The 15,110-nt window shown below is 42.1% G+C and overlaps 1 protein-coding gene across 1 annotated transcript in view; it reads left to right on the forward strand.

Annotated features, from left to right (window-relative positions):
* APPL2 (adaptor protein, phosphotyrosine interaction, PH domain and leucine zipper containing 2) overlaps positions 1–15,110 on the forward strand; it is a 67,166-nt gene that overhangs the window by 18,478 nt on the left and 33,578 nt on the right. The window contains exons 3-4 of the mRNA XM_006871073.1: positions 13,613–13,672; positions 14,179–14,250. Of these exons, the coding sequence (XP_006871135.1) occupies positions 13,613–13,672; positions 14,179–14,250 (132 nt within the window). The remainder of the gene's footprint in view (positions 1–13,612; positions 13,673–14,178; positions 14,251–15,110) is intronic.

Genomic DNA, 15,110 nt, shown 5'->3' on the forward strand with positions numbered 1-15,110 from the left:
ACCAGTTGGAGGACAGCACCTCATAACAGCAGTAAACCCAGTTACACATTGCTGAAGCCCAAGCCCAAACTCTTATAACGAAGCATGGGGCTGGTGGCCTGACTTAGGGAAGTGACAGTAACTTGGAAAAAACTGACAGGGGTTTCAGAATCATGTAGGAGGCAGCTTGGTGATAAGAGGGAGCCTGCCTAAGGGAGAATCATGAAGACATTCGGGTCTTTGACTTCAGCGAGCCCTCAGATGGTAGAGAAGCAGGGTGTGTGTGTGTTGGGGCAAGGATGGGAGAGTACACATCCAAATTGAAAGGCTGATTTTGAGACCATCAAAACGGAGAGATGTTGAAAGTTCAAATCCAGAGTTCAGGGCTGGAGAGACACACTTGTGAACGGTATAATGTGTGTGTAAAGTAGTAATTAGAGCTCATCTTATCCACCCACCAGAAGAATCCAGTGCTCTTTTAGGATTTTGTTTGTTGTGCCGGTAAGACCTTCAGAATTCACAGAGGTGAATACTTTGTCCTTTGAATTTTTTTTTTTTTTTTTTTTTTTGTAAAGACCTGTTTCTTCATATTACGTATATCTTTGGATTTTTCCTTAAATACTCTTAATGTAAGAAAAAGAGGAATTTTTCCTGGCCTTCTAATTGAGCCTATTTGTGGCTCAATATTTTGATTATTGTCATTAAATGATTTGTCTCCTATTTGAGGTATAAATGCCCCAAGACTCAGGGGACTGTGAGTCTGCCACCCCTCCCCTAGCTACACCCTTAACCGCCCCCTCCCCCCCGCCCGCCCCCATTTAGTTCCCCCAGTCCTTTTCTGCCTTTCCACCTCAGTCTGAATCATTTACTTGAAGATCGCCAAACGCCCTATTAGGCCTTTTTTTTTTTTCCCTTTTGAACTAGAAAACTACGTTTTGCCAAAATTAAATGGGTCTTGCATTCCTAGAGGATGTGACCAGCTTTTAATTCATGCCACATGACCATCACATGGGTTCTGCTATTGGCCAGAAACCCCTCCCCCGGCCCCTGCGTTTCCTGCCTCAGGCACTAGTGAGAAAGGCTTTGGGCCCAGCCCAATTCAGCCACAGAGTCACACAGCCTTCAACTGCATTCAGATTGGCTGCTCAGGGCTACTTGGTTTCCAGGTTTCTTTGAAAGCTCAGGTGCCTTGTTTTTTAATTTAAAAATGGAGCCACTCCACTCCCGGAATTATATTACTGGTAGTGGTGGTGGTTTGCCGACTCACAGCGACCCTGTCTAGGGTTTCTGAGGCTGTAAATCTTTACTGGAGCAGAAAGCCTCATCTTTCTCCGGTGCAGCAGCTGGTAGGTTTGAACTGCTGACCTTGTAATTAGCAGCCCAGCTTGTAACCACTGTATTCCCAGGGCTCCTTAATTATACTAATAGAGGCTTCAGATTTCTTTTTTTTTAAGACAGAGACATTGAGGAAGAGGAAAAATGTCATTATTGTATTCTAAAAACCAGGTTTATGCTGTTGATGATAAATGTTCAGAAACCAGGCAACATGGTAAATTCCTGGAATCGGATAAAGTGCATGTTCTTTTCAGAGCAGGGACGGTGAATGTCCAACCCACAGGCCGCACTGTTGTTGCTATTACGTGCCATCGAGTCGGTTCCAACTCACAGGGACTCTGTATAGTGTTTCCAAGGAGTAACTGGTGAATTTGAACCACCGACCTTGTAGTCCAGTGCATTATCCCACAGCGCCACACCAGGACTCCATGGGTCATATAAAGCCAGCAAAATCATTTGGTCTAGCCCTGCCAAGGCAACCGCAGTTCCAGCCATCACATTGTTGCTGTTAAGTGCCGTCGAGTCCGTTCCAACCCATAAGCAACCCTATATAGGGTTTCTGAGGAGCAACTGGTGAACTTGAACCGCTGACCTTGAGGTTCAAACCAACTTGCAGTCCAGCGCATTAACTCACAGTGCTACACCAGGACTCCAGCCATCTCATTAGGAGTATAAATGTTTGACCAAATATAGCAGGCTAATTTTTAACTTGATCATTTTGTATGGCCCACAATGTTATACATTTTGGAAGAAAAAGGTTCCCCACCCCTGCCAATTGGTGTGGCACTGTAAGATCAGCACTGGACTGTGAACCACAGGGTCAGAGGTTCAAGCTCACCAGCTGCTCCTCGGAAACCCTATACAGGGTTGGAACTGACTTGACAACGCTTAGAAACAACAACCCCGCCTTAGAGGAAGAGAGAGGAAAACTACATTAAAGTTGAGTGAGCAGTTTTACTGAGTGTGTCTGGTTTAAGGGAAATTACTTTGGCTTAAACTATGGATTGAAGCTATGGCTATTTTCAGTATCTTATATTAGACCCTGGAGTTGCATCTGGCTTCTAACTGTTAAATATGCCTTGAAACTCCCATGAAGACAGTTGTACATTTCGAGTGCGCTGACAACGCAGAGATTGGTTACTTAGAAAGAGCTGCAGTATGTATACACTCAGTTAAATCTGCTCAAATGTTGTATTTAGTACAATTGGTATGACACTTGATTCTGTGTATCTCCCATAATTTTGTTTCTTTTTAAGAGTTTTGCACAATTTTTAAAATCTCTTGAGGATGGATTTAATAGAGTCTCTCCATGAAATGTGTTTAAGCACCTTACCTCTTTTCATCTTAGATATTTGACTGAGAAAGTAGGGGAGGTTGAAGTGAAGCCAGATGTTATTAGCAGCTGGCAGTAAGGCTGTCCCCAGAAGTATTAGTGACACCTGGTGGTTCTTGCAGCCTTAGTTTCTCTTCCAGCTACTAGCTGGCCTCTGTAGTTGACTTTGTGAGTCTGATTGGGATTTCTTTCTTTCTTTCATTTCTGCTTTTACTTTTGAAGTAAAAACATGGGTTTTTTGATCAGTTAACAGTATTTGTCTCTATTCCCTTACATTCCTCCCCATGCTCTCCCTACCTTCATTGTTCTTCTACCAACCTCCCTCTTGTATGTTGCCTTCCCCATCATCTAGGTAAACATTTCAATGCTTAACCATTTCAAGAAGTAACAGATGATCAAGAACTGATGGTACTGAAGGAAGAAGTCCAAGGTGCACTGAAGGCATTGGTGAAAAACAAAGCTCCAGGAACTGATGGAATACAAATAGAAATCCTTCGATAAACTGATGAAAAACTCATCTATGCCAAGAAATTTGGAAGATAGCTACCTGGCCAACTGATTGGAGGAGTTACATATTTGTGCCCATTCTAAAGAGAGGTGACCCAACAGAATGCAGAAATCATCAAGCAATATCATTAACATAACATGTAAGTAAAATTTTGCCAAAGATAACTTTAAAATGAATGCAACAGTACATCGACAGGGAATGCCAGAAATTTGAGCTGGATTCAGAAAAGAATGTGGAACAGAAAATATCATTGCTGACGTCAGATGGATCTTGGCTGAAAGCAGAGAATACCAGAAAGATGTTTACCTGTGCCTTATTGACTATGCAAAGGCTTTCGATTTTATGGATCATGACAAACTATGGACAGCATTTCAGAGAATGAGTATTCTGGAACACTTAATTGTTCTCATAAGGAAAATGTACATAGACCAAGAGGCAGTTGTTCAGATAGAACATGGGAACACTGAATGGTTTAAAATTAGGAGAGGTTTGTGCCAGAGTTGTATTCTTTCACCATACTTATTCAATCTGTATGCTGAGCAAATAATTTGAGAAGCTGGGTTATATTAAGAAAATCATGGCATCAAGGTTGGAGGAAAACTCATTTACATCCTGCCATATCCAGATAATACAACACCGTGCTTGCTGAAAGTGAAGAGGACTTAAAATACTTACTGATGAAGAACAAACACTACAGCCTTCAGTATAGATTGCATCTCAATGTAAAGAAAACAAAAATAACATCAAGATAAATAGAGAAAAGAATGAAGTTTCCATAAGACTTCATTTCCCTTGGATCAATTACCAACACTCATGGAAGCAGCAGCTAAGAAATCAGACGACTTATTGTGTTAGGCATATCTGCTGCACAAGACCTCTTTAAGATGTTCAAGAGCAAAGATGTCAGTTTGAGGACTAAGACGCTCCTGACTGAAGCCATAGTATTTTCAGTAACCTCATATGCATGTGAAAGTTGAACCATGAATACTGAAGACCCTAAAAGAAGTGATGCATTTGAGTTATGGTGTTAGAGGAGAACATTTAAAGTACCATGGACTGCCAGAAGAACAAAGAAATCTGTTTTGGAAGAAGTACAGCCAGAATGCTCCTTGGAAGCCAGGATAGCCATTTTGTCTCTCATACTTCATATATATTATGAGAAGGACATCATGCTTGGTAATGTGGAGAATCATGTATAAGAGGAAGACCCTCAATGAAATGAATTGGCATAGTGGCAGCAGCATTTAGTTCTGGTATACATAGTATCGCTATGAGTTGGTACAGACTCTACGGCATCTACCAACAACAAGTTGAGTCAGAACTGACTCGACAGCGCTTAACAACAACTTTAAGAAGTTTAAAAACATTAAAAGATTTTTAAAACTTTAAAAGACTTAACTTGGTATCTTAGGAAATGCTTTCTTTGTAATCAAACTGTGCAAACCATTCCCAGGATCCACTTTGTACAAGAAAGTCATGTTAACAGAAAAGAATGTCCTATGATTGCTTTGTGACCAAAAAAAAACCATTGCTATGGATTTGATTCTGACTCACAGCAGAAAACACTCCATTTCCAAGAAGCCTGTGCACCTTTACTAAAAAACCATGAATATTCAACATGCCACTCCTTCTAATTAATATGCATGAGTGCACTTTTCGAGGAAGAGACCCCCCATACCTGTATAAGTTTGTGCATCCCAACCCCAAAGTGTCTTCTCCACCCGGGGAGACAGACCCACTTCTATCTCTGAAGCACACTTTCGCTTTGGCTTCATCTGTGCTCCTTAATGCTACCAGGTCTTCACCATCCAGGGAGACAGACCCGCTTCTTTCTCTGAAACATACTTTTGCTTTGCAGTAAGCAGCTTCTAAGTGATGCTATTGTTCCTGTGTGACTGAGAAGCAGTGAGTTGGTGGGACGAATTCTTTAGACACCCTCCCCTACCCCCAGAGGGAGCGAGTCCCCCCAGAGCTAGAGGGATCTCTCGTGACATTCCTGCCTGTGTCTTTTCTTCCTTCATCTTTCCTCTGCAGGGTAAAACAGCTCCATCTGTTCTAGACTGTACATCTTTATGGGAGCAGACAGCCTTGTCTGATTTTTTGACCTGTACCCTGCCACTCTGCTGAATTCATTTATTAGCTCTAATAACTTTCTTATGGATTCTTGAGGATTTTCTTTGTATGGGATCATGCCATCTATGTAAAGGAATGGTTTTCTGTCTTCCTTCCTGATTTGTTGTTGTTAAGTGATGTTGAATCAGTTCCAACCCATAGCGACCCTGCATAGAGTTTCTGAGGAGGAGCTGATGAGCTTGAACCACTGACCTTGTTCAAACCAACTTTGCAGTCCAGCGCATTAGCCCACAACACCACACCATGACTTTTTCTTAATTGCTCTGGCTAGGACTTCCAGATCAAAATTAAATAGCAGTGTTTAAAAACAAACATCCCTTGATTTTAAGAGGATCTTAAGAGGATTGGTCTTTCTCCATTGAGTATGATGTTGACTGTGGGGGTTTTCATAAATATGTTTAACATATTGAGGGATTTTCCTTATGCTTATTTTGTTGATTGTTTCATTATGAATGTTAGATTTTGTTAAATACTCTTTCTATGTTGCTTTAGATGATTGTGTGGTTCATCTTCTTCATTTTTTTCTATCGTAAAGCTACCTTTCCCACCCTAGAGTAAGTCCCACTTGATAAAGCTGTATTGTCTTCTTAATATGGTATTGGGTTTGGTTTGCTAGTAATTTCTTAGGTATTTTTGCATCTGTATTCATAAGGGATATTGGTCTATCATTACCTTGTGATGTCTTTCTCCATCTTGGTATCAGGGTAATTCTGTCCTCATAGAATTAGGAAGTGTTCCCTTTCATTTTTTGGGAAGAGTTTAAGAAGGATTGGTATTAATTCTTTATTAAATGTAGCATTCCCCAGTGAAGCCAGAAGCCATTTAGTACAGAATAGTGGTTGGGAGATTCCTTTTTGATCTCCTCAGTTGTTATGGGTCTGTTGAGGTTTTTTATTTCTTGTTGAATCAGGTGTTTTTGTTTTGTTTTGTTTTAATGTTTCTTGTACCTGTTGGCACTAGCATTTAAGCACCATGGTAAGAATGGAAAGGTTGGTGATTCAAACCCAGAAGACAGGCCTGGTGGTATGTTTCTCAGAGGCCACAGCTGACAACCCGTTGGGGGTTCTGTTTAACACACATGGGGCCATCTGAGTTGGAATCGACTTGACGCCTCCCGACAGCAATGTGTTTCTAGGATGAGTACATTTTATCTCAGCTACCTAATGTTGGCACAAAGCTGTTCACGGTGTACCCTTAGGATCCCGGTTTCTACTGGAGCGCCTAGTAATGGTCCCGTTGATTTTAGTCACTTGCATCTTTTCTGTCTCTCTTTTTTGTCAGTTTAGCTAAACTTGTGTTTTGTTGTTGTTGTTTTTTAATTTTAACAAAAATAGTAGCCTCCCTTCATTATTAGACACAGACAAATTCCACACATTAGGCGGGGTCGAAAACCTTCTGTGTATTCACTCATTCAGCTTTCACAACAAGGGAGAGGTATTATTATAGTGTGTGTTTAGAGATGAGGAAACTGAGAATCAGAGAGGTTGTGTAACTTGCCTAAGGTATTACAAGAGATAAATGGCAGGACCAGGATTTGAACTCAGGTCTTTGACTACAAAGATTCCACTCTTGCTCTTAGCCCAGTGCATTATACTCTTCACACGCTGGCTTCCAGAAATGGCAGCAGAGTGTAAGTGTGAACTTCCAAGGTGACTATTGGCACTGTACAAGAGCAGCCCAGCAGTTTTGTAGGCTGTTAGAAGTGGGACCCAATTCCTTTTTGTATTCCACAGTGACTTTTCTTGTTGAATTAATTTTTATTCAAAATTGTTTTGATCAATACATTTTCACAGCTCAAAAAGCTAGTCAAATTGAAGTTTACATGTCAGGGACTGAGAGAAAATGTGTGTGCAGCCTTAGGTATGAGGGCACGTAGAGGGCCTGGGGAGTTTCTGAAAACAACCTCTTGGACTGGGGTTTCTGCACTAGGTTTGCATGTATGATCTTCAGAGTCCTGTCATACTGGTATTGGATGTTTTCAAATTGGCACAAAAGACTGTTCTGGTCTAGGGTCGTTCACTTGGGTACGGGATTACGTGTGGCCTTGTCTCAGATAGGTCTGAGTTCCAGTCTTGGCTCAGTTGCTTGCGGTGTGATCTTGGGCAAATCACTTGATGCCTGAATTTCATTTGTCAACAGAGATGAGAATAACACTCATCTCATGGGATTGGTTTTGTTGTTTGTTTTCTGAAATTTTTTATTGTGAATTGAGTGAAGGTTTACAGTGAAGATCAGCAATTTTGCATTCAGTAAATCCCACACTGTTTCATCTTAATGATTGCCATCCCTTCCATGTAACAAGTTATCCCACTTCCTCCCTGTCTTTCTTATTCCCATTCCACCTTCTCAGCCCTTCTCATCTTTGTCATTACATAAACGTTGCCCTGTTGACCTTGAACATTTGATCATTCCATAGTGAGCGCAGTGTTGTTGCTCTTCCTATATATCTATCTACCACTTGACTGAAAATTGAGTCATAAGAGTGAGGTCTGTTCCAGAACTGAAAGTGACCAAGAACCATAGTCTTGGGTTCCTCCCATCTCTTTCTGACCAGTAAGCCCAGTCTTTTTCATAATTTTGAGTTTTTTCAATATTTTCTCCCACTCTATCCAGGACCTTCTAACGTGATCTCTGGAAGAGCAGTTGGTTGTAGTAGCCAGGCATCACCTAGGTCTTCTGATCTCAGACTCTTGGTGGCTAGTGTCCTTATGTTCCACTGGACTGGTTGAGTCCCGTCATCTTCCGTTATTATCATTCTTTTTTCCTGCACACAGAGAGATACCAAAAGATACCCTGTAGCTGGCCACTCAATGACCTTTTAAGATCTCAGTAGCTACTCATCAAAATAGGATGCAGAACATTGTCTTGGTGAATTCTGTTATGCCAGTTGATCGTGGTCTTTGTTCATAGGACTATTTTGAGGATTGAATATCATCCGTACCTGGCATACCATGTGTTCTCTTAGTGTTGACCATCTTCCAAGTCTTATAATAATAGTAGCTATGGACTAATGTGGCGCTGTGGGCTAATGCACTGGACTTCAAAGTTGGTTTGAACTTTAAGGTCAGCAGTTCAGACTCACCGGCCGCTCCTTGAAAACCCTATACAGGGTCACTATGGGTCAGAACTGGCTCGACATCACTTAACAACAACAACATGATGCCTCTCTACACTAAGATTGCTACTTGATTCAAACATAGGTTTGGTCCTCTGATCTTGACTTTCTGTCTTTTTTTTTTTTTTTTGACAGTTACTTGATTTATTTTTGCAGAAATAGATGTTTTTGAAGTTTGTCCTGGGACATCTGACATATAATGGAGCATGTTAAGATTTTATGGGTCATTAAAAGTACAGAAATTTTAATGATAATGCAGATCAAAATGTCACTTAATGTTCATGACAAATAAGTGGTTTGGAATTTGTGATTCCCAAAGGGAGTATTCTTTTTTTTTCCTTAAATGTTTTATTGTGAATTATGTGATAGTTTATGATCTGGACTTTCTTGAAGGAGTAGTATATACATGCTTTCTTTACTTCCTTATTGGATATTTGATATTTGTTTTATTTAAGGCAACTTAGTCTGGTCTTCATCCCCACCCTATGATAGGGGCTGCCATGGTTTGTGACTACTCTCCACCCTCAGTCCATGGACAGCACCTGATTCTGTTACAAACACCCTGTTGAAATGATCTTCCCACTTTGTGATAAGATCTCTCCTGGGACTCTTCCTAGTCTCTACCTATTGCTCTCGGGTGTTATTTTTTCCTGGTATGTTTTTGCTGTCTATTCCACAAGTCTTGGTGTTTTCTAAAGTTCCATCAGAAGCCTTCTCTAGTTTGTCTCTCTTTACTCCCTGGTCACATCAATAACCCCCAAACGAAACCCTCTACCATCCAACTGAATTTGGCTCATAGCAACCCTATAGAACAGAGTAGAACTCCCCCATAGGGTTTCCAAGGCTGTAAATCTTTACAGAAGCAAACTGCCGTATCTTTCTTCTGTGGAGTGGTGGGTGGGTTTGAACCACTGATGATTGGGTTAGCAGCCTCTGAGTGCTTTTAACCACTGAGCCACCAGGGCTTCTTCAGGTCAATGATTTGTTGTTTTAAGTGACATCCAATTAGTTCTGGTAGCGTAGTGGTTACGAATCGGGCTGCGAACCTTTAGGTCAGAGGTTCTAAATTACCAGCCGCTCCACGGGAGAAAGATGAGGCTTTCTACTCCCGTAAGGATTTACACCTTCAGAAACCCTGTATAGGGTCGCTATGGGTCGGAACCGACTCGAAGGCACTTAACAACAACAACAATTAGTTCTGACTCATAGCAACTCTGTGTAGGGTTTCCAAGACTCCTAAACTTCAAGTTGGTGGGTTTGAACCACCAACTTTGTGACTAGCATCACAATGCTTACCATACAGTACCACAGCAGGATGATTGTTGTTGTTAAGTGTCCTTGAGTTGATTTGGACTCATAGCGACTCTGTAAAGTGTTTTCAAGGAGAGGCTGGTAGGTTTGAACCACCAACCTTGTGACTTAAACTGACCTTACAGTCCAGCGCATTATCCTGCATCATGATAGTCATTTGTAAATCTCTGTTTTCAGTCTTGTCCCTTTCCTAAGTTAGAGGTCTGTATTGCAAACGACTTTTGCCTGTTGATTTTAGGTCTTACGTGGGCTGTTCAAATACTCTTCTCATCAGTCTTCCAATACAAAATTTCATCCACTTTCAATTCTCCCTCCACCATACAGTTAGATACAATCAGTCACACTAACACCTCATTTCGCTTCCCCCTGTTAAGACACTTGTGGCTCCCTAGAGTCACAGGACATAAGTTTAAACTCCTCAGCAAGGCACATGAAACTCCTGGGGAGCTGAGCATTAGCCTACTCCTCTAGTCTTGTGTGTGAATGTACCAGATGCTCTGCACACCTCCTGCCTTTGTTAGACCATGCTTATTTTACTAGTAGGAACCCCCATCCATTTCTTGCCCTGGTGAATAGCCTCTGCAACCTTTCAGACTATTCTCAAGTCTGAGAAGGTGTCTCTTAGCACCTTTCCTTCCTTCCTTAACCAATGGGCCCTTGGCCTGTCTTCCCAAGTGCCCTATGCTCTTGTCTGTCAGAATACTTGGGGTGCAGCGAGTAGGCGTTCTCCAGAAGACAGGCTCTCTATACCTCTGATGCACAACACCTTCCCTGGGCCCATTAAGTGCTTGGTAAATAGGTATTGAGTGAAGGGCTGAATTCAGGACATCTCCACCTAAAAGTCAGCCCATCCCAACTGTGCTCTTAATGTTGTTCCCAAACCAGTACCTCTCCTGAGTTCCTTCGCTGAGGGCACTTTCCTCCACCGATTCATCCAAACCAGAAGCCTGGTTTCTCTTGACTCCTGCTTCCTCGCACTTACTACATCTTGTTTTCACCTCATCAGCTCTGTGTTTTCTTACCCTCTTTGTGGCTCAGGTTCAGACCCCTTTTCATTTTTTATTTGAATTCCTCAAAGTCTCTTGAGTATTTCCCCACACATTCTCTCTCCCCCTTTGGTGTTTCCTTTCCTCAACAACGTTGACAGACACAGTGACTGTAACAATGGGCTCAAACAGCGACACTCGGGAGGCTGGCTCAGGCAGGCCCAGGCAGTGTTTCCTTCTGTTGTGTATAGGGTCGCTCTGAATCAGAACCGACTCAACAGCATCTGTCAGCAACAACCTAGTCACTTGGGTTTTCTTTAGCTCGTGTCTCATCTGTTATTCTCCTGCCCAGACTTCGCAGCACTTTCCCACCGCCTCCAGAGTAAAGTCAGAGTCCTCGGCCAACAGCATCTTCTGGTCTGCTCCAAACACAGCTGGTCAGTGTTTGTTCCCCAGCTCTCCTCACCACCCCATGTACACCCTGCCATGAGGAGCGAGTGTGGCCATGACCTCCAGCTTTATGGCAAACACCTGAATGATAGAGACTTCCAACCACTTGGCTTCAGGCAACATCTCTGGCCAGGGATTCAGTATGTTGTGTTACGTGCCATCCAGTCGGTTTGACTTCTAATGACCCTATATAGGGTTTCCAAGAAGTGACTGATGAGTTTGAACCACCAACCTGGTGGTTCACATCGATCTTATGGTTGAGTGCTTGTCATGCGACGCCACACCAGAACTCCAAATAAATGTTTCCATTGTGACTCTGACACCTCATGGCCTTCTTTTACCCCTGCTTACTCACCATTTCGATTCTCCATGCATGGCACTGTCTGCCAAAGGGCCTTTGGGTGGTTTCAGGTGACAGACGCAGTTAGTCAGCTCTCTGTGCCATGGTAAGATAAAACACTCTCCTGCCAAAAACCCTGCTTTCCTTTCAGGCTTGCTAACCACTTGTCTTTCTGCCTTGACAGAAAGTTTCTGTTGAAATCATGGGAGGTACTGTCAATAAGCCTTTTGTCAAATTATCTTTTAAAACAAGTCTTAAAAAGGATTCATCAAAGAGTGCAGCTAAAAACTAAGGCGTTATTCCTGGGTTTCATAAAGGATGGCACTCCGGGAAATCCCTTTAGAATTGAAATTTTAGACCCCCTCTTCCCAGACTGAAGTTAAAGTACTGGAATTATGGTCAGATCTAAAGGTCCCGGGAGGCTGCCACCTGAGTAGTAACCGTTCTGGACTTTGAATCAGAATAATGTAATGTGAGGAACTTGAGTTTTTTATTTAGACCTGAGTTGAGTGTTGGCTCTGTCAATCCCTAGTGAATAATGTCAGAAGAGTATTTCTCACTTCTGAACATCCATCTCCTCAGATGTAAAATGGGGATAATTTTCAGCTCACATACCTGAAAATGTACCTACCTCCTAGGTGCATGAAGTCCTAGTGTGGTGCTGTGGGCTAATGCGTCAGACTGCAAAGTCGTTTGAACTGCAAGTTCAGTCTTCCTTGGAAACCCTATACAGGGTCGCTATGGGTCGGAATCGACTCGACGACACTTAACAGCAACAGCACAATTCACAAAGACAGTATTCTACATCCTACTTCGGTGAATAGCAACTGGGATCCTAAAGGCTCATGGGCAGCCCTCTAAGGTGCGATTATTGGTCTCTCCCTGTCCAGAGGAAAGACGAGTGATAAAGATTGAAGGTGCTTGGAATCAATTAGTTCAGTGGACCAAGAAACCATGTGAACATCAGCCTCCAGGAACCTGAGTCCAGAAGAACTAGATGGTGCCCAGCTACCATTACTAACTGCTCTAAAAGGGATCACATTAAAAAATCTTGGATAGAGTGGGAGAAAAATGTGTAACTAAACTTCAAGTCATAAAAAAGACTTACTGGTTAGAAAGAGACTGGTGGAGCCCCAAGACGGTGGTCTTAGCTCATCCTTCAGGTCTGTAGATCAGTGTTCAGCCAAGCAATAGGGAGGCCAGCAGCACTAGTTAGATAGAATCACCTTAGAATACCTAAGATCAAACCATTCAAGGTCAGAAAGGCAGCATCGATTCTAGGACAGAATTCAGAGGGGTGGGAAAGAAGGAGAAATGGAAACAAGACCCACAGGGAGGAGGAAATGGACTAAGTGATGGTACCTTCAGGGGACAGACATCTTTCCTAGCCACCGTCTGGTCCTCCAGGCTTAGCCTCCTAATGCATCCAGTATCTTCCTTGGCAGTTCTCATCACACTTGCGGGTTTTGATGTTGGCTTCCTCAGTAAGCCGGTGAGGACAGAGTCCATCACTTTGTACCTCCGGCATTAGCATCATCTTTAGACATTCTACTCACTTGCTGCATTTGTTAACTAACCAGAAGGAGCAGAATTTGTAAAGGGTTAGAAAACAAAAACAAGTAAGCTTTAACCTTTTGATTTGTCCAGGCCTTATCTTCCACATATATTTTCAATGAAATGTTCTCTTGTGTCACACGCACAAACATATTTTCTGGGGTTTTTTTTGCAAATAGGAAGTTTTATTTTTTCCCTTATGATCTCTATGCCTCAAATTTCCTATGCATTCTTTTATTGCGCATGAATAGAATTTCTAGCACTGTGTTGAATCATAGTGGTCAGATTGGCCATTCTTTCCTCATTTTCAACACGGGGAAAGTTTATGGGCATTCATTCGTTTTTAAGTATGATGCTAGCTCTGTGGTTGTTGTTTTGTTTTTCCAAGTTTTTATTGTGAATTGAGTGATTTGTTTACATGGGGGAACACCCGTTTTATACTCATAGTTTCAATGCAATGATTACAATCTCCATACATAGTATTTTTTAAAGGGGCTCTTCTGAGGTGGCTCTTTTTTGGTGACCACATAATGCATTGGACAGATCATACTTACTTTTCTCTCTACAGAATGAGATGTGCTTGGCCACTCAACAGCTTTCTAAACAACTGCTGGCGTATGAAAAGCAGGTAAATCAATACAGGGTGTGTGGTGTTGTGCTCAGAACTTCTTGAAGTAGAGGTCCTTCAAAGGAATTACCCAATGGCATCTGTTAAGAGTTTCTTTTTTCTTTCCATGATCTTTTGTCTTCTCTTCCCTTTACACTGATAAATTCTAACTAGTGATCATCCCATGGCCTCTATGACATATTCTGATTGGCCTACAGAAGTAAGTAATCATCTGGTCCTTGAGGATCCATAGTCTTTGAGGAACTACAAATGAATCGACCCCAAGCAACTCCAGGAAACAGCTGCTTAAATAAAGATGCCACTGTGTCCCAGCAGAAGGGTGTGAATGCGAGCGGGTGGCTTTGCTGGGGTGGGACAAGCAGAACTCTGCTTTCACAGCCTGCCATGATGTGCTCTTGAGTGAAGGCAGGAAGTTGGCATGGCGGCCAGGGTCCTTTGGGCTGTGCTGTGGTGTTGAGGCCTCTGGCATTCTGATGATACTTGGCTCTTTTATTCTTTGTTTTTAGAATTTTGCTCTTGGCAAAGGAGACGAAGAAGTGATTTCTACACTCCACTATTTTTCCAAGGTAGTGGATGAGGTAAGGTAGCAGCAGTGTGACAAATTGTTATGGTTCTTTCTCGCATGGTTTTTTCATCTTTCGGTTGGCCCACTTTCCACTTACAGGTGGTTGTTGTTGCTAAGTGCCACCGAGTCGGTTCTGTATCTACTTGAATATCTGGGATCTCAGCCTGGTGATCTACCAAAGTTCTTTTCAAAGGGAGGCTGAATATGGTTAGGTTTGCTTCTAGCTTGAGGGGAAAGACTTTGATACACAGGAACAAGAAATAGACCAGAAGGAAGATATTGTAGCCTTTCATTTCCCAGGAAAGGTTTCATATGCCTGTTCTTCAGTCTGTACTCTGTACCACATACAGGGTTTCCAAGGAGCAGCTGGTGACTGAATCGCCAACCTTGTGGTTTGTAGTCTAGTGCTTATCCTGCAGTGCTACAATAGGAGTCCATATATTTATGTGTGTATATGTGTATGTATATACACACACAACATATGAGCTCCCAAACTATTGTTTTATGAATAACCTTCTACAAAATTAGGCAGATAGAAACAGTCCCATCTTTCAAAGAATTTACAGTACTTAAAAAGAGAAAATCATGATAAAAAAAATAAACAGGAATGTGCAGGTGTCATTTGAATGCGTGAGCATTGTGATGAAGGTAGACACGGTCTTTAGTTTGGAAAATCAGAAACTTTCATATAAATTTGTCCTGGTTGTATTTTCATTCATTCAGCAAATCAGCTAAACACTCCATTATTCATTCAGCAAATGTTTATTGACCAGTTCCCAGCAGATAGTGCCTTGGCACTGGGGACAGAACAGTGACCAGGTCAGCCAGTTCTCAGTGGGCTTCATCCTCTGCCCCACTACGATGGCTCACTTT

The sequence above is a fragment of the Chrysochloris asiatica genome, unplaced genomic scaffold, assembly GCF_000296735.1.
Source record: "Chrysochloris asiatica unplaced genomic scaffold, ChrAsi1.0 scaffold00160, whole genome shotgun sequence".
Lineage (NCBI taxonomy): Eukaryota > Metazoa > Chordata > Mammalia > Afrosoricida > Chrysochloridae > Chrysochloris > Chrysochloris asiatica.